At 42.0% G+C, this 23,992-nt stretch overlaps 2 protein-coding genes across 7 annotated transcripts in view; both read right to left on the bottom strand.

Annotated features, from left to right (window-relative positions):
• Positions 1-7,866, bottom strand: part of HELZ (helicase with zinc finger) — an 87,909-nt gene extending 80,043 nt beyond the window's left edge. For 3 of the 5 annotated variants that reach the window (XM_080629083.1, XM_080629084.1, XM_080629085.1), the window contains exon 1: positions 7,756-7,800. Coding sequence is in view for 1 of the 5 variants with exons in the window: in XM_080629086.1 (XP_080485212.1) it covers positions 7,756-7,762 (7 nt within the window). In the remaining 4 variants the exon portion in view is untranslated. Of the gene's footprint in view, positions 1-7,755 lie in introns of all 5 variants that reach the window. The other 2 variants (XM_080629086.1, XM_080629087.1) reach the window with 2 other exon arrangements.
• Positions 7,867-11,983: 4,117 nt separating this feature from the next.
• On the bottom strand, positions 11,984-23,788 carry PSMD12 (proteasome 26S subunit, non-ATPase 12). 2 transcript variants are annotated; one of them, XM_080629185.1, is made up of 11 exons: positions 23,491-23,786; positions 21,663-21,722; positions 21,324-21,452; positions 19,839-19,946; positions 18,813-18,917; positions 18,289-18,438; positions 17,997-18,131; positions 17,579-17,691; positions 17,031-17,205; positions 16,452-16,529; positions 11,984-15,176 (listed from the first exon to the last, which is right to left on the bottom strand). In XM_080629185.1, exons 1-11 carry the CDS (start codon positions 23,596-23,598, stop codon positions 14,967-14,969), a joined length of 1,371 nt encoding a protein of 456 aa, XP_080485311.1. In that variant the 5' UTR covers positions 23,599-23,786; the 3' UTR covers positions 11,984-14,966. The 2 variants fall into 2 exon arrangements, 1 of the variants encoding a protein (XP_080485311.1); XR_013957991.1 differs by having other exon boundaries at positions 15,108-15,176; positions 16,452-16,584; positions 23,491-23,788.
• Between the last annotated feature and the right edge of the window lie 204 nt (positions 23,789-23,992).

Genomic DNA, 23,992 nt, shown 5'->3' with positions numbered 1-23,992 from the left:
CAGCACTGCACAACCAGCAGCTCTCCACGGAGCAGCACCAACCTGCAAGTCTCAAACTCAAAGAAGAATACAGTGTTCATATCCTAAGAGCTGTTTCAAACATCATTAATCCACAACGCTTCAAACTATAACCTGCTTGTGGCTGAACCTCTCTTTTAAGCACTTGACTAACAGAACACGGCCTTGCTCCTGAGTGCCTCTGCACATTTCACCTTGTAATGTCCAGCAGTAATTTTGACCAAAAAAAGTGACACACATTAATCTTAAGGACTTCCACAGTCATGCAATTACCAATATTCTTCTCCACTGAGTCATAATGCCAAAAGTCCCTTTTGAGAAGTGCCTGCTGTATGATATATAGGTACATCTGTGTATATGTGACTAAACATCTGTCACCTCATTTTCAAAATGCCAAGTACAAAACTGTGTTCCCAAGGAATACAAAGGGGAATCAAAGAAGATTCCCAAGCATCATTTCAACGCAAAACACATCAGGATATTTACAAACGTATTTCAGAAGTTTAAAGGCAAAACCATGTCATAAAGTTTTCCACAACACTCTCTGAACTTGCCATTCATACAGAGAGCACTTGACCACATTTCATTTCCTAAAGTTCATCAATTTAACTAGCCACAGAGAATCAAAACTAGCAGTCCCTTACTTCCAGTCTTGTGTTCAATTTCCTGCTCCCTCTAACACAGCTACAGATGGATTCCAGCAATAAAAGTTATTTCTAAAATTAGGAAATTATTTATCACAGCATACCCCCTTTTGGAAAACCCCATGCAACCACTTCTTCCCCCACCAATAAGCAGCTCTAAAGCACAGTGATTCAATCCACGCTTTCTCTTCTCAACAGGGCTATTGTAGTGATGATGAAACAGTCCTTCCTCACATGCCAAACTCCATTTTCATACAAGAACTTAATCCACTCTTGACATATCCCAGGAATGCAAAGCAACATACACCTATGGCCAGGGGATCAACCGGAAGAACACAGCTTGTCACTAGTGCAAATGCTCCATGTATGGATCACAGTTTAAGAGATGTATGGGGGGGGAAAAGCCCTAAATTCATTTTTTGAGATGCAAAATCTGAATCTCACTTTCAGTCTATTCAAGAGGCAAAAGAAAGTAAAAATCTTCACTCTCAGTATCAGTTATATCACATGGTTTATGGTGCAGAGTTCACAAACGGAGCACAGAAATAAGCCAGAAAGCTGCAAAACCAGGAAAATTTTCTTTCAATATACCTCAGTCTTCACTGCAGCATTATAATGAACTTAAATTTATTATAGTAGTGAATAATACTGTGACAGAGTTTTTTGTTACGCATTTATACAGTGCTTAGCACAAAAGGGTCCTACCATAACAGATTTAATAACACAATCATGCCACCCACAGATACTCCAAACACATCTTTCCCAAAACCATGCCTATTATGTAACTGTGCATGATATTTTTGTGTGCTGTTTTGAAAGTTCAAAGCAATAACTAACCTCCACCACTAAAAATTGCTATCTTTATTGTAAATAACCTTTGAAATTCATTTTTACATGACTGTGCTTCAAATAGTTCAGCATAATAAAGCTAAGCTTGGTTTGGGGAGTTGTCTTCTAACTCTGTATTTTAATGGTATTAACCCTTCTGCATCTGGATAATGCTTTTATAACATCCCTGTTTCCTCTCCTCAAACGCATGAATGTGATACTATCAACAGGCTCAATTTTTACACCTCTCCTGAGAATAGAACATGGATTCCCAAGTTCTTCTCACACAGCAAACCCATAACTTGTATCCAAAGCACAAGTTTCCCAGTGGCATTCACCCTACTCATTCCTTTTGAAATGAACATTAGAGATTCAGTCACGTATTTCCAACCCCACTCAAAGAGCAGACATCAGCAGGAATGAGTAACAACCCTAGTGTGGTTACTGGCATCATTCTGACAGAACTTCGGAGGAAGAAAAGCAGTGTTTAGCCTAGCCAAACAAATATAAACAACACCACAGGCAAGCAAGATCAGTCAGTTCAATCAACAAATGTCCTACACCATTCCAAAAGTGACTGTTTTAAGGTACAGCCAGAGTACGGTTACCTCAAAACCATTAGCACAAACAGCTATCATCAAAAGCATCACTTCAATAAAATACCTACAGCACTCAGCTACAGCTTAGTGCAGATTCAGAAGGATGCTTAAAACCTCACTTCTCTCAACAACTTCACTGTGCAGACAGTGAGAGAAACACAGCAGATTCTAGCTGCCACAATGACAGAGGAGCAGATACAAGGCAGCTACCATGGCTGGTCCACAGCATTCAGGAATCCCATCCTGCTGATAGGGAACTGAGCTCAGAGCAGTGAAGGAACATCGCTTGGGTACAGAAGCACACTGCCCGTCCCCAACCCCCCAAAATCATCCCAGGATAAAATGCAAACCTCACTTACAAAAATACAGATTATCTTGTATTAAGTGAGAAGATATATAAACAAGAAGAATAATTTTATATGCCGCCAAAACCACTATGCTTTTCATTTGTGGCATTCTCCATTTATTATGTCCACAAAGATTTGCTACTTTCTTGGTTTACTGAACCACTAAATATTTCCCAACAAATTAAACACTCGTGCCACCTTACCCAGTAAGCAAGATTCTCAGAAACAGCTTGTGTGGTGCTACCCATTTTCCTTTTGCCATGGGGTCTGAAGGGCTCTGAAAGATCTCCTAAGCATATTTAAGTAGTGTCATTTTTAGTGTTTTGATGAACATTGTAATTTTGATATATAGAACCATGAAAAAACAACCCCAACCCTGTGAAATTCACAGACTGAGAGATCATTTCTACCTAACACTTATCCTATCTATCGTAAAACCAGCTCAGATGAATGCACACACTGCTGACATTTCTGTCCTTCACTTCCTGCCACTTCAAAATTCAAACTTCATACCAAACATAAGTCTACTATTCTTTTTCTTCCGATGTTTAGTCATTACAGCTCTGAGAATCATCAGCCTTCCTACTGCTTACAAACAGGGAACATCATGAAATTTATTTCCCCAAACCACATATACACCAAAGATTTAAAACATCCACCTCAGACACATCATTCTTCATGCAAGTGGTACTTCCTAACAGAAACAAATCGCACAACAGTTTACAGTAACATCTCCAAAACATCTCTTTACATAAAATCACTTACAAAAACTCTTGCTACCAACTCAGCAGCACTGTGTATCTACTGCTTCTTGGAAAAGCAGCACAGTTCAGTGTTGTTAATCCTCAATTACCTTCTTGCTCAAGTATAAGTCTCCTAACAGCTGACAAAGACTCCATGCCACTTAGAAAATCTGATAGTTTGCATTCATTCAGAAGGAGGTTGGGGCCATAGTAACCACTCAAACTTTTTATATCATAAAATGGAACCCTTCAGTGTAGTAAAATTACATTTAAGAGGGAAAAAGACTGAAATCTCTGATTTCTTATCTGGCTTTCCTGTAATAAGTCTGTAATTTGATATTTTGAAGGACTCTGAGAAAAGACTGTGTAAATAACCAGTGCACTTCTATTAAATTTATGACAATGAATTTGCATAGAAAATTGTGGAAAAATATTTGGATATTATGTTATAGCCACATTAAGTACCCTTTAACTTCATCTAGCAGTGCAATAGAAATGCAGCAGAGAAACAAATTCTCACCCATGGGTAATTACAATCTCCCTGCTTAAATTCCTAATCACTTCTTTTCCTACAGTAATATTCACTTTTCTGTTTTTCTTAGACATGAGTGATTGCTTCTGGTTGCAGCCTCATGTTGTAAACATCTGTGTGAAGAGAAGATGAAAGCTCAGTAAGCAAGACTGGCTTTGAATAAGGAACTTGAGTTACATATCAATACCACCATCATAAAATCATCAGAAGCTGGGCTCTTTCTGTGGAGGGATCAGACCTTGAAGACTCATTTCGCTATCTATAAAGTTAAGTCATTTTCTTCCTCTCCTTTCCTCCCTCCCCCCCCCCCCCCCCAATAAATAACAGGAGAAAACAAGTGTTACTTTCACAGTCAAAATCTCCAGACCAAGCATTCCTTCAGGGTTTTTACTCCTTAATGCTCAGTTCAAACTTCTGTAAAAGCTCTCTTTACCAATATTCTCTTTTCTTCCTTGCTGAAACAAGAGTGACTATCACAGAAGTCTACCAAAGGGAGTAAGAAATCAAACATATAGAGCACAATGTCTCTAAATATGCCATTGATACACATAAATGCAAGTGCTAACTACTGCCGAAGGCCACAGAAGAAATATTAAGCCAAACAAGATCAGAAAAAGGAAGGCCTTCTTTGTTCTGATTATCTAACTCATAGGACTTCTATTTAAAGGGGAAAAACACAACGTAGTGATAATGGGATCTTGCCTTAGCATCTCAAGAAAAGCAGTGAGAAATTATTAAACAGCTATAACACGCAAGCAGGAGGGAAGATGGGGAAGACAAAACTTGCTGGTTTCTCCCTGATGATAAGCCACCAGCACCTTTGCACCAAGAGGGATACGAGGGATCTGCTTCCAGGAAGAAGCCTTTAACAATGCCAGGAAAAACACAGGGATGGGATTCGCATTTACTAGGACTCTTGACCTACTGATCCCACAGGCAGGGGGAACGCCAGCTGTCCACCTACTCCATCTCTAAGCTAGAGCAGAATGACACCATCCTTCCCTCTTGTCCTCCCTGCCAGTTCCCATGGCTTTCCCTGGTTATTCAGGCTGTGCACAGGGGAGAGGATTTAAATTATTACAAAACATTTTCCTGATGTATATTTCACTCCTGCTACCAGACCTATTGGGTACCACTGACCTCAGGAGGGAACGTCAGTGAGGTGAAAGATTCAAGGGCTTTGAACTAATAATCTGAATTGCTCCAGCAATTGCTTCTGTCATTGCTAAAATGAAAACACCTAGAATAAAGTGCAGGAGCAAATGTAAGGTGGTAGTAAACAACGAAGAAAAAGAAAAGAACCACCACACTGAGAGAATATCCAGCTATAATTGCAAAGGGGATTTTAGTAACAACAATAATTGCCGACAATGGAGAAAATATTTCATCACACTACTAAATTAACAGAGTTGGAAAACATTACTAGTAATATTGCGTGGCTCCTACACAGCCTCTTTCATCCACAGGCGTCAAGAGTCCTTACAGGTTGGTAAGATTCACTATTCCTATTTTAAATTCCTTCAAAAGACAGCATAAACAGGTGAAGTGATTTGCATCAGGCTGTCCAGATCGCTCAAGCACTAGGCCTGAATCCTACCCAGTTGGAAATACCACCTCTTCAAAGTTTCTAGACACTGCCACGTACATTTGTCGAGATGGGAATCTCTCTGTGAATAGAACCTTCAATCAGAAGTTCTCTCAACACTGCAGCCCTTCTCCTGCAACCAGATCTACTCACACAGAGCCCAAAGCCCAGGAACCACTTCTCTGAAACCAGTGAGATTTCACAAAGGGAAAGGCTCCTCCATGACAGATCAAGCAGAACTGGGACAAATTACAGATTAAGACATTGCTTCCACATCTCTCAGGTTTTAGTCTGCTGGGGAGAGGCAGAAAAAGCCCACACCTCCTACCCCCCAAATAAAACAAAACCAAAAATCCCCCAACATAACCAGCTATGACAACCTTTCAAGTCCTAGAGCTATCACTTCAATAAGCCTCTTTCATTGAAAAATTCATCTGGCTCACTCAAAAAGGCACAGCGTGTGTGAACTAACAGAGGGGAAATACACACACAGTACATTTCATAACTTAAAAGAACTCAGAGATAAGGAGTGATAATAGAAATGTGACTTGAGCTAGGAAAAAATAAAGAAAGTAAGTTCTGCTTTCATAACAAATTACAAAGAGAACTCAATTCTATCAGCAATAACACAGAAAATGGTCCTTCACTTGCCAATAAAGAAAAATTGTTCTGCTAATTAAAGTTCAACACAAAAACCAGCATAACTCAGCTTTCACCACTCACAATTTCTGCGCTGTCAAAGCTAAGCCTACCAAAGCCTGATTCATCTAAGAGTGAATCCCTCGGTTTGTATCCCGAGGAGGGGGAGGGAATGTGATGGTCTCTTGTACACTTCCCCCTCATCTCAGTTTCAACTGCAAGTTCAAAATCAGCCCCTCGATGCACAGGACCAGCAAGCTGCCCGACAACCCCAGACTGTCCCCATCAAACAAGCTTTGCTCCCTAAAAATAACAAACCCACCAGAGTTTTCATTCACAAGCTGCTATAACCCAAACGTACTGAAACAACTGAGTTTAAAACACATTATTTTAAAACCTGTCCGTTCTACCAGTCAGTCCTGGAAAATAATGCAAACTTACCAAGTACCACTTCATTTAACTTAGGGTTTTTTTCATCTCTACAAAGGATTGTGTCTTTTTCTAATATAAATAAAGGGAGGGAACTATGTTATCCTTCACCTTGTTTCAATTATATTATTTATTAAGAACAACATTAGGAGACCCCAACAATTCAAACCATCCCAACAACACTCTCCATGATGCATTTTGTCAATGGGGACATTCATTCTCAGGAGATTTGTGTGTCTTACAACTGAATTCTTTTATTTCTTCAATGAAAAGTGAAATATACTCTGTTCTTTTAAAACTCCATCTCAAGCTCACTGTACCTCTGATAATGCAAAAATCCAGCTGCCTTGTTACCTCTCACTTGTTTTGTCATTCACTGGAAAGCAACCTTGCAACTGCCTTCCTGCAGTTCGCTCTTTATTTCCATCAATGATGTGTTTAATCACGTTACTATAATCAAACAACAGTTTCACTAACAATGCACTGAAGCCAAACAACTTCACTCATTTGGAAACTGATAATGAAAGGACACGACCCACCCCAGGAGGAGCAACATATATCCTTTCCCTACTTGCGGATTTGCCTTATATATACATGTATATAGTTTGTTGGGAGGGCCGTATGGCAACCTGCGGTAGGAACTCCCCTATTTTCAGTTTCAGGACAGTTGCATCATGTGAGAGGTGCTCTCGGGCTCTGTGTTAGACCTCCCAACTTGTAGCCACTCGGCCCTGACAAAGCCTCCTGCAGAAAACAAAAATAAAAGCTCCTCTGCCAACCCTTCAATCGCTCCGAGGGTTAATTTTACAGCAGCTGTTAAATTCTCTCAATTTGTTTTTCCATCCTTCAACAAACCCTACCTAAAAACGTTTCCCTACTTGTATTTTATGGTTGTGATTTCCTGGCTGTCGCCAGCCGTTCCCTCCCGCCCCGCCCGGCACAAAAACAAAGCTGACTCCCACCCCCTGCCTCCCGCCACCCTCCTCCCCGACGGAGCACCCCCGGAGCCCGGGCAAGCCGGGCTTCTGCGAGGCATCCCCGGCTCTCCACACCGGCCCCTCCGCCTGCCCCCGCGGCGCCGGGCTCAGGGCCGCGCCGACCCGCCCGCCGGCAGCCGCGGGCCCACGGGAGAGCGCGGCAGCCCCCGGCGCTCCGGCAGAGCCCGCCCGTAAACAGCCCCGGAGCGGCTGCCGCTGCAGGCCCCTCCGCAGACACAGGGCCCTCTCCAGCCGGCACCGCTCAGCCCCCGGCCCGGCCGGCACCCCTCGCTCGGCCGCTCGGTCGAGCTGCGGGTCACAGAAGGTCCCCCGAGGCCTCCCAGGAGCTCCCCGCCAGCCGGGCCCGGCCGGCCTCGGCCCCCGCGGGGGGCGAACGGGGAAGTCCTGACTTACCTGTCATTACTTTCTACGCCATCTTGGATCCACTTGTCAACGGCCCCACAAAGCATTGTGGGAAAGCCCTCCCCCGCCCTGCGCCCGGCCCGGCCTGGCCCGGCGGCCAGCGGGGCAAGGCGGAGGGCGCGGAGTGCTGCGACCGCGACCGGGGACACAACCGGGACCGGAACCGGAACCGGGACCAGGGGCAGGACCCGGACCCGCGGCTCTATTCGCGGCACGGTGGGGCAGGCGGCAGCTGGCGGAGGGCGGCCGCGGACCCCGGCCCACAGCTCTTCCCCTCAGGCAGCGGCGTGAGGGGGCAGTGCCGCGCCGCTGGGGCTGGGAAGCGGCTACACCGGGGTGGGTTTTTTATTCGTTGTTTTCTTTATTTTTCTCGCCCCCTCCCCTTCCTTGAGAATCGCGTCGCTGCCTCTGCACGCACGCAGCAGCCCCTCAGCGCGGGGTAGAGCTGCGCACACGCGTAGAGTCCCACCGGTAAGCTGCGAGACAGGGTCCTCCTGTGCTGAAATGCGTGTTTCTCGCGGGTTTTGGTACTGTTTTGATGGGTTTGGGGTTAGTTTGGCTTTGGGGTTTTGTTTGGTTGGTTGGTTGCTTAGTTTCTGCCCTTACAGACACTCGCAGCCCCCTGGGCCCACAGGCGGAGGCTGCAGCCAGGCGATGGAACAGCGCCTGTTGTACGTGGTGTTCTGCAGACCCACCTGCTGCTGCCCAAGGACTGATGGTAAAGTGGTTCTGGCTGCGCATGAGTTCCAGAAACTGCTTTGCATAACAGTTGTATTTTCACAGGGTAATCTTCCGTGTTAGCTGTGCGCTCCAGATGTTTGGTAATCGATTGTTCATACCTACACGGTTATGCAAACTGGCTTCTCCAAGGCAAGGCCTTTGGGGATGGTGCCTCTCGCTATGCAGAGGCCATCGTGCTTCAGGGCAAAGCGGGTGAGAAATCTGGGGGGAAATGGCCTACTTCAGGCTCTTAATAAAGGTTATCAACAGAACAGGGTTGCAATGTCTTTAAAAACACTTTTCCTTTTACTTTAATTAAAATAATTATAAGATCCAGATCATTTTAGTATTGGATTTTCCTAAATACATTTATATTTAAATTTACATGTTATACCTCCCAACTCTTTGAAGAATAACCACCAGCCAAACCTCTGATGCATTGCCACTGCAAGAAGATACTTGTGCCCGAGATTATTTTCAATATGCATCAGTAATGCGTTTATAAAGAGAGAGCTCCTTGCAAAAAAAAATGTAAATGCAGAAGGAAATAAACTTAAAGAAATCCTTTGCATTTGCAGCGCAGACTTAAATCAGTCCACTTTTAATTCGACTTTATAAATACAGTTGGGAGTGTAGTTAACTGTTCCAGTGCCCTGCCCAAGGCCATGCTGGAGGGGAGTGGGGTTGATCCCAGCCTCAAACCAGGAGACTCCATTGTGGGAAGACAGAAGGGTTTCTGCAGCCATCACCCATCCCTGCTGATCCCTGGGAGCCCAAAGGACATGCTCCAACATGATCTAGGGCCGCTTCCATGAGCACTGTGCAAGGACCAGGGAGTTCCAGTGAATCAGCTAAAGGTGAAATGATGTTTAGGATGTAACTAACTTTGTGTCTCCTTCAGTCCAGGTTGTTGGAGTGGAATTAGTTTGTGATTTTGGAGGTTGGATGTTTGGTTCCTAGTGAGCTTCTGTATTACTGGTGACATTTTCTGTTACAAAATGAAAAGGAACATTTTCCGTGCATGTATCTAAAAATACACACACGTCCTCTGGAGTTCTGTTTGGGGTGAGGCACAAATTTGCTGGGTTTATTTTTGATGTAAGATCTCATTCACTTTTAAATCCATTTGTTCTGACAGTATTTCTTTATGCTGTGCTAGGAAAAAAAATTGTGTAGCTGGTGACCAAGTTACACAAGGAAGGATTTGTTCAATGACAGACACCAGTTTCATTGCTACCTGTCTCTGTTGTTTTAAAATGCCTAGATTGAAAGTACTGAAAGGCAAAACCTGCTGTCAGAGGAGGGCAGAAACAGCCCAGAAAGGAGCAGGGGAAAGACCACAGCAGCAGGGGAATCCCCTGACTCCAAAAAAGTGCTGTGTATAAAACACGGTATTCTGGAGTCTGTGCCCTTCCACCCACTGCTTTTTATTATTTTACTTAATCTAAACCTCTTAGCCTCCATATGAAGTAGGTTTTGCTTTATTTTGTAGACTGGTTAACTGTAGTGCATAAACCCCAAGTGGACATGCCAGAGGCTAGAGAGCCAGCCGGTCTAGCTGGGATTGGCTGGCAAGCACTACTTTGTTCAAGTGCTGCTACTGAGCCTGCGAGATGGGAGTAACTGTGTTGTTTGCATGTGGTGCCCCCTTCAAGCTCTTTCATAGTCTTTTTGTACCAGATAGAAAGAGGAAAAATGTTGATCCAAAACAAATTTAGGCTCCAACCTTTGGAAATTCTGCTTAAAGTTCAAATCATACAGCAAATGGCCTAAGGGATGAGCTCCCAAATCCAAACAGCCTTAATGCAATGCAACTTTGGTTTCAGGGCCCCTTCTATTAGAACAGCACAGAGGGCAGTGTACGCCACTAGCCATGGGTTGTACACCACATGGGAAGAAAAAGATTTCTTGTGGCTTTTATTGACATGTTTCAATATAGTATTAAAGGATAATTTAAGGAAATAAGCTTGTTATGTTAGCTGCTACTGTGGGGGGAACTCCATGAGATGTCTCTTTCTCTCTCCTTGAATTGTATTACCTAGTAGAAACTGTAATTTGGGCTTCCAACTACAATCAGATACATCATTCACAACTCTACAGGCTGAGATGACAAGTTAGGCCTTCACTCACCACTGGGCTAGGCACAGAAACATGTGTTATGTGCTGACTGCACTTCCAGAACTGTTCAGGCTTTCTTAAGTTCCTGGAATCCCTGTGTGCTGTGCTCACTAATAGGATTTCATGACAAGAAGAGCTCACAGCACTGGGCTTCTGACCAAGGAGAACAAGTCACATGGAGTCTGGAGCAGAAGAAAAGCAACAGTATGTTGCAAATGTAAGAAATGCCCAAGGCATAATGGGGAGGCATGAGATAGGAACAAAACAATTAATCTCTGCTCAGCATCATGAGACTTGACAGGACTCAGATCCTCAAGAGCCACTGATATTTCTAGGGACTTGTTATAATGGTAAGATTAAAACAGAACAACAAACCAAACCCCCCTCCAACAACTGCAGCAACACCAAATTCAATCCCACTTCTACATTTTTTAGGATTTCAAAACCTTTCAGATCTGAAAATTGCAATTTCCTGCTGAGAAAACATTTAGAAAGCCTCACCTCCCAGTGACCAAAACTGCAAGGAAGTTCTGTACAGAAGGCACTAACATCCAGTCTCCCTACCCCTAAGTTGGGATTCTGTAAATGCCTGTTCACAGGGCTTTTCCCTATTCTGTGAAGCTAGGAGCCATTCCCAGGTCCCTGGAGAATGTAGGCTCCTTGCCAGAAAAACAGGAGTTTGAAAACCTGGGGCCACTTGGGGCTGCTAGGCTCCCTGCCATGGAGCTCAGATCTGAGCAGAGCTCCGAGAGGTGTGGCACAGATCCTGGAAGAGTTGGGAACTCTGAAACCCTCACTTGCTTCGGGGCTAATGGAGAGCTTGGTAGCCAAAAAGCCCTAGAGTCCTGGCTCACCCGTGAGCTGCGCACTTGGAATCACAGCAATAGCTTGGTTTCTACCTTTTCAAAACAAAACTATTACTGCAGACTTACACTGCTGCTTTGTTTCTTTCTCCTCAGCCTTCTGCCTTCCCAGGAAATTTGAGAAAATAATTTTTCATTCTGTGATAAAGTTCACTCCTGTTTCTGGGAACTGGTATTTCTTGAATTCCAATACAGTAAACTCAGTTTTCAATCAGCTCCGCTCATGATATCTAACTTCAGAATACAGAAAAAATCATTACAATTGACATGTAAAAGTAGTAAGCTTGTAATAGAACACATTGAGCAGGGAATTGCCTAGCTAACACTGCAGCCTAACATCCCAGCAGGCATCCTGAGCAGTTTTCACCTCTGAGAAACAGAACAACAGGAGGCCTTTCTCAACAGAAGTTCCAGGCTGATTGCAGTACTAGAAGCAATGTTTTTATTGTCTTTGCACACTGGAGTTTATAAGTTTTTGAACTCCTTCAGAAGCAGCAATCATGGGAAATTAACAGAAGTGACGTGACTTACCCTCTGCTGCAAACAAGCCAGTGGCAGACCTGAGGTTAGATAGCAACAGTAATTCTTGGTCTTACTAAACAATAAAGCAAACTGTTTTTCCAGGCAGCCATGAATGCCTGATTATTAAGCTGAAGAGTAGCAAGTTGTGATTTTCCAACATGAAAATTCCCCTGGAATTCCTCCAGAGTCCTCTAATGAACAAATGATCTCAACTTTAATCTTACTTTGCAATTATCCAAGGATAACATTTCTCCAACGTGGACTCTTTAAACACAAACATTTTCTAGAACAAGTAATATTCAAACTAATTCATTCTTCCTTCGATCCACAAAAGGAGACTGTTGAGACGCAAACAGCAATAAGGGGATATTGAGAGTACATTGAGGAGATAGGAACTACAAAGTTCAGATTAATGCAATGGTTTGATCCCACATTGTCAAGATCAAAGATCTTCAATCTCAATGCTTTTTTAAGAAGCCAGCATGCCTTTGACCTTTAAACTTCTCCTGGAGGAGCTGTATCTGACATACATCTGCATTCTTGAGATGAACTAGCACCAGAAGTTTACAGCTTGTCTTCTTTCCTAGCAAGCTGATTGTGGCAACCTTTTCAACACTGAAGATACACTCCTTTTGCTTGCATTAACAGTAGTCTGCCAGAAAAAGAGCACCAATTAAAAAACCCCCAATCAAACAAAAAATAAAACCCCAACCCCCAGACTCCAGGCTAAATAAATTACTGGATTCTTGTCCACTCACTCGGGCTTACTGTACAGCTTAATCATTCTACAGTGTTTTTAAACTCCTCTTTTAACTTTGTGATGTGTGAGGAGGAAAACCCCAAGGGATTCTTGCGTCTGGCACCAAGTACTAAGTACACACCAGGTCTGTCTCACTCTTGAGGACAGTTAGGTAGGGAGTTTGCCTTGGGCAGTATGTTGTCAAGGCAAGACAACCAAGTCAAACCAAGTGAACTCTGTGAGGACAAAAATGTGTTTCAGACCAAAAGGCAAAAAGGTTGATCACTGTGGATCTTTGGTATGAACACAGGCCATGAAAGAGAATCTTCATAATCCTTCTAAACTGAATTTTAAGGAGATACCTGGACTGTTGAAAGGTAAGAGTGCTTCCAAGTTCCCTCCAATGCTGACAGCAAAAGGTATTTGTGAGGCGAGAAACCATCTCCTCTCTCCAACAAGCCTGTGCTCTAAATGCAAACAAAGGCAGCAGAAAGGGATATAGCTAGGCCAGAGAGATTCAAAGATCCACAAGAACCCCAGTAAGTAGGGTCAGGAAACCACTGAACTATTCCACTCTAAGATAAAAAGGGAAAAGAGAGTTGGCTGGGTAAACAGGTCCAGTATCTCTCATCTGGTAGAAGTGTCACAGAGCCATAAGCTTAAATACTTGGGGTTGAAGATTCTGGTCCAGACTTGCAACAGAAGAAAAAGGTTTATGATAAGAACAGGGAGATGCAAGTTCTCACTTCCCCTGATGACCCACTGCTTCCCTTTCTGATCCCACTAGCCTCTGCTTCCAGATTGATTTATTTTCCAGTTGAGAAGGTCAAAACTGAAGTTAATTTGCTCATCACCCCAGCAACAGCCAGTTTTGCTCATGCTAAGTCTAACCTTGCACAGACTAGTACCATCCCCGTCTTGGACATAGTTGTGACATTCTACCCAGCTCATACAGCTAGGAACATAGTACAGTTTAGGAAGTTGGATGCTAAGCATCCTAGGCCTTGTAAACAGTCTGCTCCTCTTTCTCCCTTCCCTCACTGATAGTTCAGCTGCTTTTTTTGTCACTTAAATGCTGTGAGCTGGATTGGTGTGGCTTGATAAGGTTACAAAAGACATTCCCAAGTTTCCCTTAAACTATGTCCAATGTCTGCATTTCAAATTGAAATTGCTGCTTAGAACCTCGTATCTTTTCTTGTCCCTCCACAAACTTTCCTCACACAAAATTGCTGTCTGAAGTTCCCTGGTTTCCTATGTATTCATATGGTAATTACCTGTGCTAAGAGTGGTGCTGTGAATGAAGTTCAGTGTGCTTTAAAGGAGTTTTTGTAAACACCTCAGTACTTTATTTACAATTACAGTCTCTGCCTAATTAATTATGACAGAATAGTTAGTTATGGCTAGCATGAACAATCATTAGAAACCAGAGCAAACTCAGTAAGTCCCATTGATTCTTACTATACATTCACGCTACGGTTTTACTTCCTTAAAAAGACAGAACAAGCACAAGGGGAAAAGTCTACAGCTTCCCTCCATTACAAGTAGGTTAAAGCAAATAACAAGACATTAGCTTCTCCAAATGTAACACATTCAATGATGAGAAGCAGCAGCTCTGAAGTAGTACCTTAGCTAACTGCATAATTGCTTTTGTATCCATAATAAACTCTCACCAAAGAAACTGAAAGTTAGTGCCTTGCACCAAGCAAAGTTCAGGTAGATTTCTCAGTCAGTTTAGAATTAAAGTCTATCTGTAGTCTCAAATCACAAAAAACAGCATTATTCTTAAGATGAACATCCAGAATTTTGTTCAAAAAGTATCTTGACATAACATTAAAATATTTTAAGTTACCTCAATGCATGCTACTGCAAAACCCTAGGATTTTATTATATACAGTATATCTTCTCAATCACAGCCTCACAAATAGTCCTGTAATGAAATAACCGCAGAATTATGTTTAGATAGATACAGGTATACATGAAAAAGAAATCACGAGACTGCTATTATACAGGCAATACAGATTTATTATGCTCTTTCACCAACTGTTGTAGCAAAAACATTTAACAACTGAAAGAATAATCAAGGGAACTTAATTGTCAACAGGAATTTCAGAATTATGTTCTAAATTTTAGACCAGGAAGGCCTGACAAGGAGAAAACAAACCATACACACGTTGGAATAATAGTCTCTTATTATGAAGATTTTATGCCTTCTTTAAAAGCACTGAGATTACTGAGGCACCTTACTGCAGGTTATGTATCATCTCCTCTTTGGCAATGAGATGCGTAGTTTTGTTAACTAGGGCCATGAGTGAGTTGAGCTTGTGAGACCAGTCATTGAGTATATTGTTTGGGTCCTTCGGCCTCTGAAAATTGATAATTCCTGCCAGCCTGTCTACTTTAGCAAAGATGGTCTTATTAACTACCAGGTTAGACAGGAACTCCTCCGATTCCTGTAAAGACAAACAACACTTAAGTCAGGAGAAAAGCTTTTTTATCTATAAAACATCAGAATTCCTCCCAAGCATTAAAGCAGGGAACGAGATTTTCTTTACACTTAACAGGAATACAGCTATAGTAATATTGTACTTAAAACCCCACGCAATTAATATTACACATGTTGGCACTGCAAGGTAATTACCTTTCATGGATTTAGAAGTTTAACATACTACACCAACAGACTTTTACACTTTGGAACACTTGGCTACACGGATATCTGATCAAGCCATCTGACAAGAGAGGCATAGGAAAATCTGTGAATTACTGACTACTAACAAGGTTTATTTGTGGAAAAGAGCAGATTTAATTACAAGGAAGTAAGGTAAAGCTTTTCATTTGCACTTGAAATACCAATATGCCATGATGTATGAATCCCTTTGGAAAGCTCTTGAAAACACAAAGGGGGATGACAAAAACTACTCCTGCCCACGTCCCCAAAGTACAACCATCTATGAACAGGGACATTTAAAGGTGAGAAACTAAAACCCTGTTACATCTTCAGTCAGTTTTAATTACCCATTGACAAAAAACTTTTTAACACTGAAACACAAGACACAAAGCTCCAGCATTTAAATGAGAGAGATGTTGAATATAAGTGAATTTTTAAGGGCAGCTTTTGCCTTATGGGCACGTGCATCATGAAACTGAGTTCTGCCTGGATTAAAAAAAAACCCATCAGTTTTCCAACTCACAAAAAGGCATGAAAATACACTCAGGTCTTCATGTTGCCTAGCAAAGCAACAAATAATCAGATTAATGTTATTATTGACTTTTACACTCCCTCTCATAAAAAGAACCCAATGAACTGAAGTTGAGTTAATGCTCCCTATCTATTAGTATAGCACACTTCGTTCTCCCTGTAAGACCTGAAAAGCACTGGTAACACAAACAGGGGATGAAGGACAAACTAAGGACAAAGCCAGGAGAGCTACAAGAATAATACAAAGACAGGCATATAGAGATACAATAACAGCTACTGTATCCATAGCCACACACAAGTGTAAACCCTGAGAATTGTGAACCAAGCATTGTACTTCTACCATGCTACATCTTCCTGCATTGTCTGTAAAATAACACAATGATGATCCATGGCATCACTTACACAGCTTTCCAAGCAAAAAAAGAGAACTCAAAGAGAACATTACTTTGCTTATATTTTTGCCACAAACACACGCACACATACACTTCCACATCCTTTATGAAAGAAGGATAAGGAAAGGAACGCTTACATCAACAGACAGATCCAGGAGCTGCGCCATTCTCTTCATTGTAATTCTGGTGTAATATTTAGCCATTATTCTAATATTCTGGAATAAAAGTTTTCAGAGTAGAGAGTTACGTGCAAAAAATAACTGAAGCAGGCTGCAAAAATATAAGAGCCAATGTTAAAAGCAGATCAGGAGCTGTGTACAGCATAACGTACATGAGGTAATTATGAACATGAGTTCTTTTGTTTGTAAAAGGTATGAAAGTCTCTACATGACAAATGATTAGGTAATATAATTAATTAATTACAAATTTAATACAAAACAAGACTTTCAAGTTTCTGCTCCATTGAAATGTGAATGCTAAATCTCACAATTTGAGTGCAGTATAATCTTTGTGTTCTGGCAACCGTGCCAAATACCTATCAATAATAAAGGCAGATGAGCAAATGTTGAAAGTGGAACACAATGGACAAGGCAACTATCTGCTGCTTTACTACATGCTTCTTTTGTTTCTCTTTGTAACTGAAATATGGCAAGTGAAAAGCATTTTTAGTTGAGGCACTGAATACATAGCTAGTGCTTAGAGACTGCCAGACTTACATGTTCCACAACTCTGTTCTTTAAATCTTTCCATCTCTTTTCACCTTCCTCTGTGCAGCCAAAAACATCTGTTGCAGGACTGTCGAGGGATCCTTCTCTCAATTCTTTCCCATATTCTTCAACTAAGGCAGTCCATCGCATCAATTCCATGGTGGTAAATAGTTTTAGGAGGTCTCTAAATGATTTAGTAAAGTTGGCTTACAATCCTGTATTAATAAACCTCATTTCATACTTAGATAGATCAAAGAAGTACTTTAATGTGCTTTCATTTTATTTCTATTGGTATTTATTGTTCTTCATGAATATAATACTGCACACTGTCGGGGCAGCTCAAGTCAGACTGTGTTTCTAATAAAGATCTTTCTCTCATTAAGGGACATTTACTTTAATGTAGAACTTGCACAATCACGAATATTGCATTATTTTGCATACAGCATTAAATTCCAAGATGCTGACAGCAGACTCAGCACAATTTCCACTTGCACAGCCAGTTTGAGAGAAACATTCTTTGTTTTAACTAAGAACTATGTGTTAGAAAGAATACTTACTTATACTTGGGGATTTCTTCTAGCTTTTTGTCACTACTAATTCTGTGCACCAAATCGGACTGTTCGTTGTCATAGGGTGAAAGAATTACATAAAGAACAACGCTCTTCAGTGCCTGTTTAAGAGGAAAGAGTGGGTTTTCTCCCATAATTAAACAAAGGAATTGAAAACACTTCCCACAGACCTTAAGAGTTTAACATGTAAAAGGCTTAAGCCCAGTGTATTAAGTTTAGGTGAAACTGATGTCATCTTGCAGAAAATTAGAGCTGTTTTCAACTAACCAATTTGTTAACATAACATTAAAAAAACCCCAAGAACAACAGACTGATGAGCTACTTCAACTGCTGTAAATTGATCTGGTATTGATATGGGTATTTGCCACATGAAAATACAGACATTTTGTATGTAATACTTCTTTACCTGCTGCCACTTTTCACTTTCAGCCTGGATACACGGAGTATCATAAATGGCTCTGTAGTGTTTGCAGATAGAGAGGTAAGAGCCTTCATGTTGATCCAGCTGGATCATTAAGTTGTAGTATTTCAGCTTTAGTTTCTGAAACAGTAGCAAACAGCAAAATTAGTACAGCTCCATGGATCGTACTGGATCGCAGAAAACAAAGGGATTCAAATACACTTGGACCTGAAAACAGGCATATCAGATTAAAATTGGGAAGGGCAGAGGGAGAGAAAAAAGTCCTCCAGTGACTTACTTCTGTGTTTTCTTCTTGGAAGAATTTTGTGTTAATTTTTTTGCTGATAATTTGAGTCCGAATATAATCTTTTACAGCTAGACAGAGTCTCATCTGCTCCAAGATAAATTCCACACGTTCTTTCTTTTCCATTGAACCATAGGTTTCCACCTAAAATGAAAATGTAACTATTTAACACTGTCAAAGTGAAATCAAGTGGAGTCTTAATTGTGCAAGAAGAGTGGGAGTTTGTCAGGGTGGAGAGACGGGAACAAAACAGAAAAAGCAAGTGAAAATGGAGAAAAGAATCAGAAGAATCCATTAACATTGAACTCAATGCTCTACCTGGAGAATTGAAATCTGTTTTCCAAGTAGGAAATATTCTAAGTAACCTAACTATGAGACTAACGAAACCAGTTAAAACTGAATTACACTTTCACTAATAACAGTTAATCTCACTCCAAGCATTGCTGCAGATGTACCTGATGAAGTTTCTAAAGGATAATCTAAAAGATGACAAGACTTTGAGTGACAAGGCACGTTACCTGCAATTCCTGCAGAATAGAGGCAGCCTCTTTGACTTCACCATTCTGTTCTTTTATTGTTGCAAGTGTCTTTGTCAGGCGAGCACGTTCAATTTCCACATATATCTGAAAGCAGAAGCCATAGTTTAAACACTGGAATTTTCTAAAGTGTGCAACTCTAAGTCTGCAACCCCACTAAGACACTTATTTGATGTTGCCATACAACCAATTAATTCCTTGTGTTTCCATCCTCTAGACTGACACTATCTACAACACACGCAGATAAAACATGATGGATAGCTGATGCACCAGAAGTACTCAGACCAAATTAATCTAGAAGTAATATCTAATACCATTCTTTAAGCAAAGATAAAAGGATGCACTCTGTGAATGAAGTATTAAATATTTTGACTAAAATACACTGAAACAGATACAAAGTTGAGATTTCAGTGGTTAGTGGGTACTGGGCAGTACCGTTTGTGCTGTTTTATTCACTCCTATCCAGCTGTAAATCAACAATACTTGATTACTAACAATTTAGACTTTGAACAAACAAAAGCCGTAACATTAACACAAATTTGCCTTATTCCAGAATTATTTTCTTAAAGCAAAAGGAATATTATGTAAATAATTAGCTTGGTATAATGTTTTGATATCACCTTCTGGTTACCATAACTGTATGTAACACTTTGCTGAGTGCAGAGGAAATTAAACTAAACCTGCCCATTTCTCTTAGAAATTCGAATGCATAACATTTTTCAAGTGAAAAATAAATGCCATTTTAGAACTCCGAAATGTACTATTTTGTTAATAATACATCCAAACATCTGCATCATGGAAATATGACCAGTGTTTTAGCACATTACTTGCATGTGATTGCAGTCTTTTGGAAAGAAATATACTACTTGGTTTCTCAGGTTAACTTAAATATTACTTTTGCTCTTATTTGTACAAGATTAAGAAATAACATTACGAAGCTATGCTTTTAAAGAAGGTGAACATTTTTATTCTACCTTTTAGACATTCAGTCTTAAAACAAAATCTTACTTTTCCTTCTGTAACCATACGCAATGTGTCAATTAAGCGCAGTTTGACTGGTAAGTCTGTGATTTCTTCAACGTAAGTGCAGCACTGCTGGACCATTTTAGCAACTGCCTAGAACAGTAACAGAACAGAAAGCATACCATGGGGTTAGATTTTGCAAATGCATTCAAACTATAACACTCAGAGATAAGTACTAAATAGTTTCATATCAAACTAAAGAGACTCCTTTCAATAAGAATGTAAGATACATCATCGCTTTGACTCATAGAATTGTGTGAAATGCTGATAGCAACTGATGCTACAAGTCAAATGTGATGCTGTTCTGTCACTTCTTACATCTCGTTTTATCCAGTGATACTCAATTCATCCCACATGGCTCTCTCCTTAGAAGCAGCACTCCTGCCAAATCCAAACGGCTCTCACATGGACTGACAAAACTTATTTGTTTGCCCTAAGACCTGCATGGTTGAAGGAAAAGTGTATCTTCTTTTACGGGTGTGCACTAGCCCTTCTCTTTAGGACACCTGCAGGTTTTTCAGGAAGGAAAGGAAGAGGGCAATTATTTCAGACTGATGTTTTCCCATCTCTGCACATTCCCAAAGAGGCACCAATAAGCAAGCATCCTTCAGTGGCAAGCACAGGTATTGGAATATGTTCTCCTGTTAACAATGCTGACAAAGCCGTTACAATTATTATTAAAATACATACTTCTAAAAACCAGAAAGCAGGATGAAACTTCTAGAAACTTCTTCCCCAAGAAGAAAATTCAGCTGATGAACTGAAAGCTGAAATGATCCAAGTCTTCAGCCAGTCTGAGCAAGTTAGAGAACTTCTTAGTAAGAAGTACTAGACTTTTGCACAAACTCCTAATGTTTCTGTACATTAAGTATGTGACCTTTTGCTTCCTAAAGCAATGATGCCATTGAAATTACCTGTTGCTGATTTCTAATTAAGTCAAACTAAACATACAGTGCAATAAACTTTGTACCCTCTTAAGTGCAAGTGCTTTCAGCTGTCCTGATGGCTGATTCCTGAGACAAAACTGAATTCCAGAGTGTGAGTTTCAGAAGCAAGCATATAAATCATATACCTTATTTGAGCACAGCAAACTGTAGGAATTCTGTTTAATGGACACCTCATGTGAACATGAAAAATTCACAATAGAGAATTCAGACTTCATGCAGAAGAGCGTAAAGATGAATCACCATCTAAAAGCATTGATACGCAGGAAAGCAGAAAGCCACAGCTGTGTTGCCAAGAATGACAAGCTGGACTGCATGCTGCTGAGGCACCACATGAAGACAGATGAACTCCAGACATCAGTTTCATTACTGGCTTTCATATGCCTACCAAAAAACATCACCAGAAGCTAAGAAGAATACGTGCAGGCAGGTGCTACAAAGTCAGGAAAGTCCCTAGACACGAGGGGGAATCAGATCCATAATACATAATCCAAATGTAAGGTTTGTTTCAAAGAACTAAATTCACCTGTTTTAACTGACTTCTTCTCTTTGATAGAAGAATAATGTTTTCATTAAGGGCATCCCAGTCCTTAGCTTCATAACACATTTTCACTATAGCAACTAAGATACGGGATGTGGAGACCATGTCAGATGCCTATAAAAAACAAAGAGCATATTAGTGATGGACTGAACAAGCTGCAGACCTCCATCCCTTGCATTTCAATTCTAAGAAGGGAAAAAACCTGGTTATTCCTAGCCTGATTTTTAAGAAAAGAACAGCAGAAGAGAAACACTATACTGCAATTCCCCACACAACTTGAATGCAGTGGAACAGGAGGGGTGTAGGATACCATATGCTGCTTACCGTTCGTGTTTGTTTTTCCAAGGAGAGAAGGTTTTCAATTACTTCTTGCAGTCTTCCTTCCTAATGTGATAGGGAAAGAATTATCACAGTGAGTGAAGAACACATTTCCATTTAAATGGAGAGTAGCTCCAATTCTCATGTAAGTAGAAACCAAACCAGCTTGCACACTCATTTAAGATTGGGGTGTACTATAAAGGGGTTTTTTCCCTTAACAAAAGAAACATACACAGTATTAACTTTAAGGTTCTACACACAGATGAAACTGGAAAGGTACAAGTTCCATTTCTGCCCAACACATGCCATAAGTTGCTAGGTTTCTCACTCAAGACAGACGGGTATCAGGCAGGTTAGGTCAGCTCACATTCACCCAGCTAGACGGAAGACTCATTTCTTCCTAGCCAAAACAACGCTTTAAGTGAGAACGGAGATGCAATTAGATACCTTGGCCAAAAAATTGTTCTACTATTACTTTCATCCACATTCATCATATCTTAATTACAGGGTATTACAAAAACTATATATGTTTTACTGTCTAAGCATGGAATTAGGCCTTTCCAACCCAACTATTCTATGATTCTATATTTTATAATTATAATAGTGTTGCTTTCTGGGGTTTGACAACTGTATTTGCCTTTCTTTAGAGAACCTAAAGATACCACAATGTACTTTTAGTCCTAAACTGTAATTCCTACCAATATCTTGTAAAACAGAAAGTTAATGTTTTACACTGGATTTAAAATGGCAAAGCTGGATGGGGCTTGGAGCAAGCTGCTCTAGTGGAAGGTGTCCCTGCCAGAGGCAGGGGGTTGGAAGTGGATGAGCTTTAACGTCCCTTCCAACCCAAACCAGGCTGGGATTCCATGAATATGGGGGAATTTGTAACAGCCCATGGTAACTGCGGGGCTGCAAAAAAACGGTTAGAAACTAGGGAAATAATTACAAAAAAAAAGAGAAAATTAGATTTACTTCTAAAACACACCCACCCTACTGAGACCTTTTAAACCAGATGTAATGTTTTGTCAAGGATGTGCTCTTACTGCCACAAAGCAATATGTGTTATGCAGCAGTGAAACATGGCCATGGTGTCCATACTCATGCAGAGCTGTGCCCATGGAACAAAACACATGTGCCTACTCTCCATACAACACAGTCTTAAGGTAGTGTAAGATGCATTTTACGCATTTTAAGGCTACTGCCTTCAGAATCCTACATACGCTATATAGAACAACGCGTCTATCACAACAAGACGTGGATCAAGCAGGGTATTTGCGGCATCAAAAGAATCAGATGACATCCTACTGCGACAGAACCTAACAGCAAATCCACTCTGCCTGTTATGAGGTCTGAGATGCTCAAGAATCTCTATATTACAGAACCAGACCATTACAAAAAGTCCTTAAGACACACCGTATGTGTGATTACTTCTATGAACCCACCAAAAAGACATCCTGAGGTGGCCTACGGCTGGGTGCACACACGTTTGCTGAGCAGATGCCAAGCACCCCATCAGCCTGCCATGGCTCTGACCCTTCGTTCCAGCCTTTTGGGACACTTACACAGCCGAGTCAGCAGCAAAGCGCTGCCTGCCCAACCTGACAGGATCGACTGCACTCTGCTCTCCTCTTGCCTCTCTCCCCACCCTCCCGTACGCTGCCAGTGAAGCAATGGAGCAGCTCCGACTTCTCCCTTTCCCCAAGGCAGGGCCCGAGAGCGGGACCGGGTGTCAAGAAGCGGCCGCACACATCCCGGGCCTCCCCGAGCGCGGCCTAGCGCACCCCGCGCCATGACTCAGCCCATCCGCACCACCGGGCCGCCCCGTCCCGCTCACCTGCGCCAGCCGCTCGCACTCGGGCAGCCGCTGGTCCACCGTCGCGCTGTAATCCACCTCCATTTTCACGATGCGGCCATCGGCCCGCTCCGCGCCGCTCTCCGCCATGGCCCCGGCTGCGCTCTGCGTTCCCCGCCGGCACACACACACACACACACACACCGGAAACAAGCAGGCCCCACACAAAGCCCCACGCTCGACAGGCACCGACAGAGCCACCTCCGGCCGCCTCAGGACCCGGGGCGGGGCGTGAGGGGCGGGGACACCCCGAAGGGGGCGGAGCCTGACACGACTCTTGGCGCTCCCGAGGGGAAAAGGGTCCTCCGGGTACCGGGAATGGGGCATTGAGTCCACAGTGGGGCTCATTCGCGGCCTTTCGCTGCCCTGCGGCATCAGCGCTGGGTCTCGGCACAGCTGCTACAGCAGCGGTGTTGCTCGTAGCCGGTGTCAAGAGCTCCAGACCTCGATGGGGCTGAGGGGGGGTCAGGAGGACCGTGCTCCA

This window comes from Psittacula echo (genome assembly GCF_963264785.1).
Source record: "Psittacula echo genome assembly, chromosome: 14".
NCBI classification, from domain to species: domain Eukaryota; kingdom Metazoa; phylum Chordata; class Aves; order Psittaciformes; family Psittacidae; genus Psittacula; species Psittacula echo.
This window is presented reverse-complemented; position numbering and strand designations above follow the sequence as displayed.

Bases quoted from the DNA above. Each gene is read 5' to 3' on its own strand.
- PSMD12 (XM_080629185.1), bottom strand. From the start codon at position 23,598: ATGGCGGAGAGCGGCGCGGAGCGGGCCGATGGCCGCATCGTGAAAATG. The intron at 19,947-21,323 runs GTGAATTTAGTT...TTACTGTTCTAG, and splicing joins GAAGAAGTCAGTTAAAACAG to GCAGTTGCTAAAATGGTCCA. The intron at 15,177-16,451 runs GTAAGCGTTCCT...TTGTCTTTACAG, and splicing joins TCCTGGATCTGTCTGTTGAT to GAATCGGAGGAGTTCCTGTC.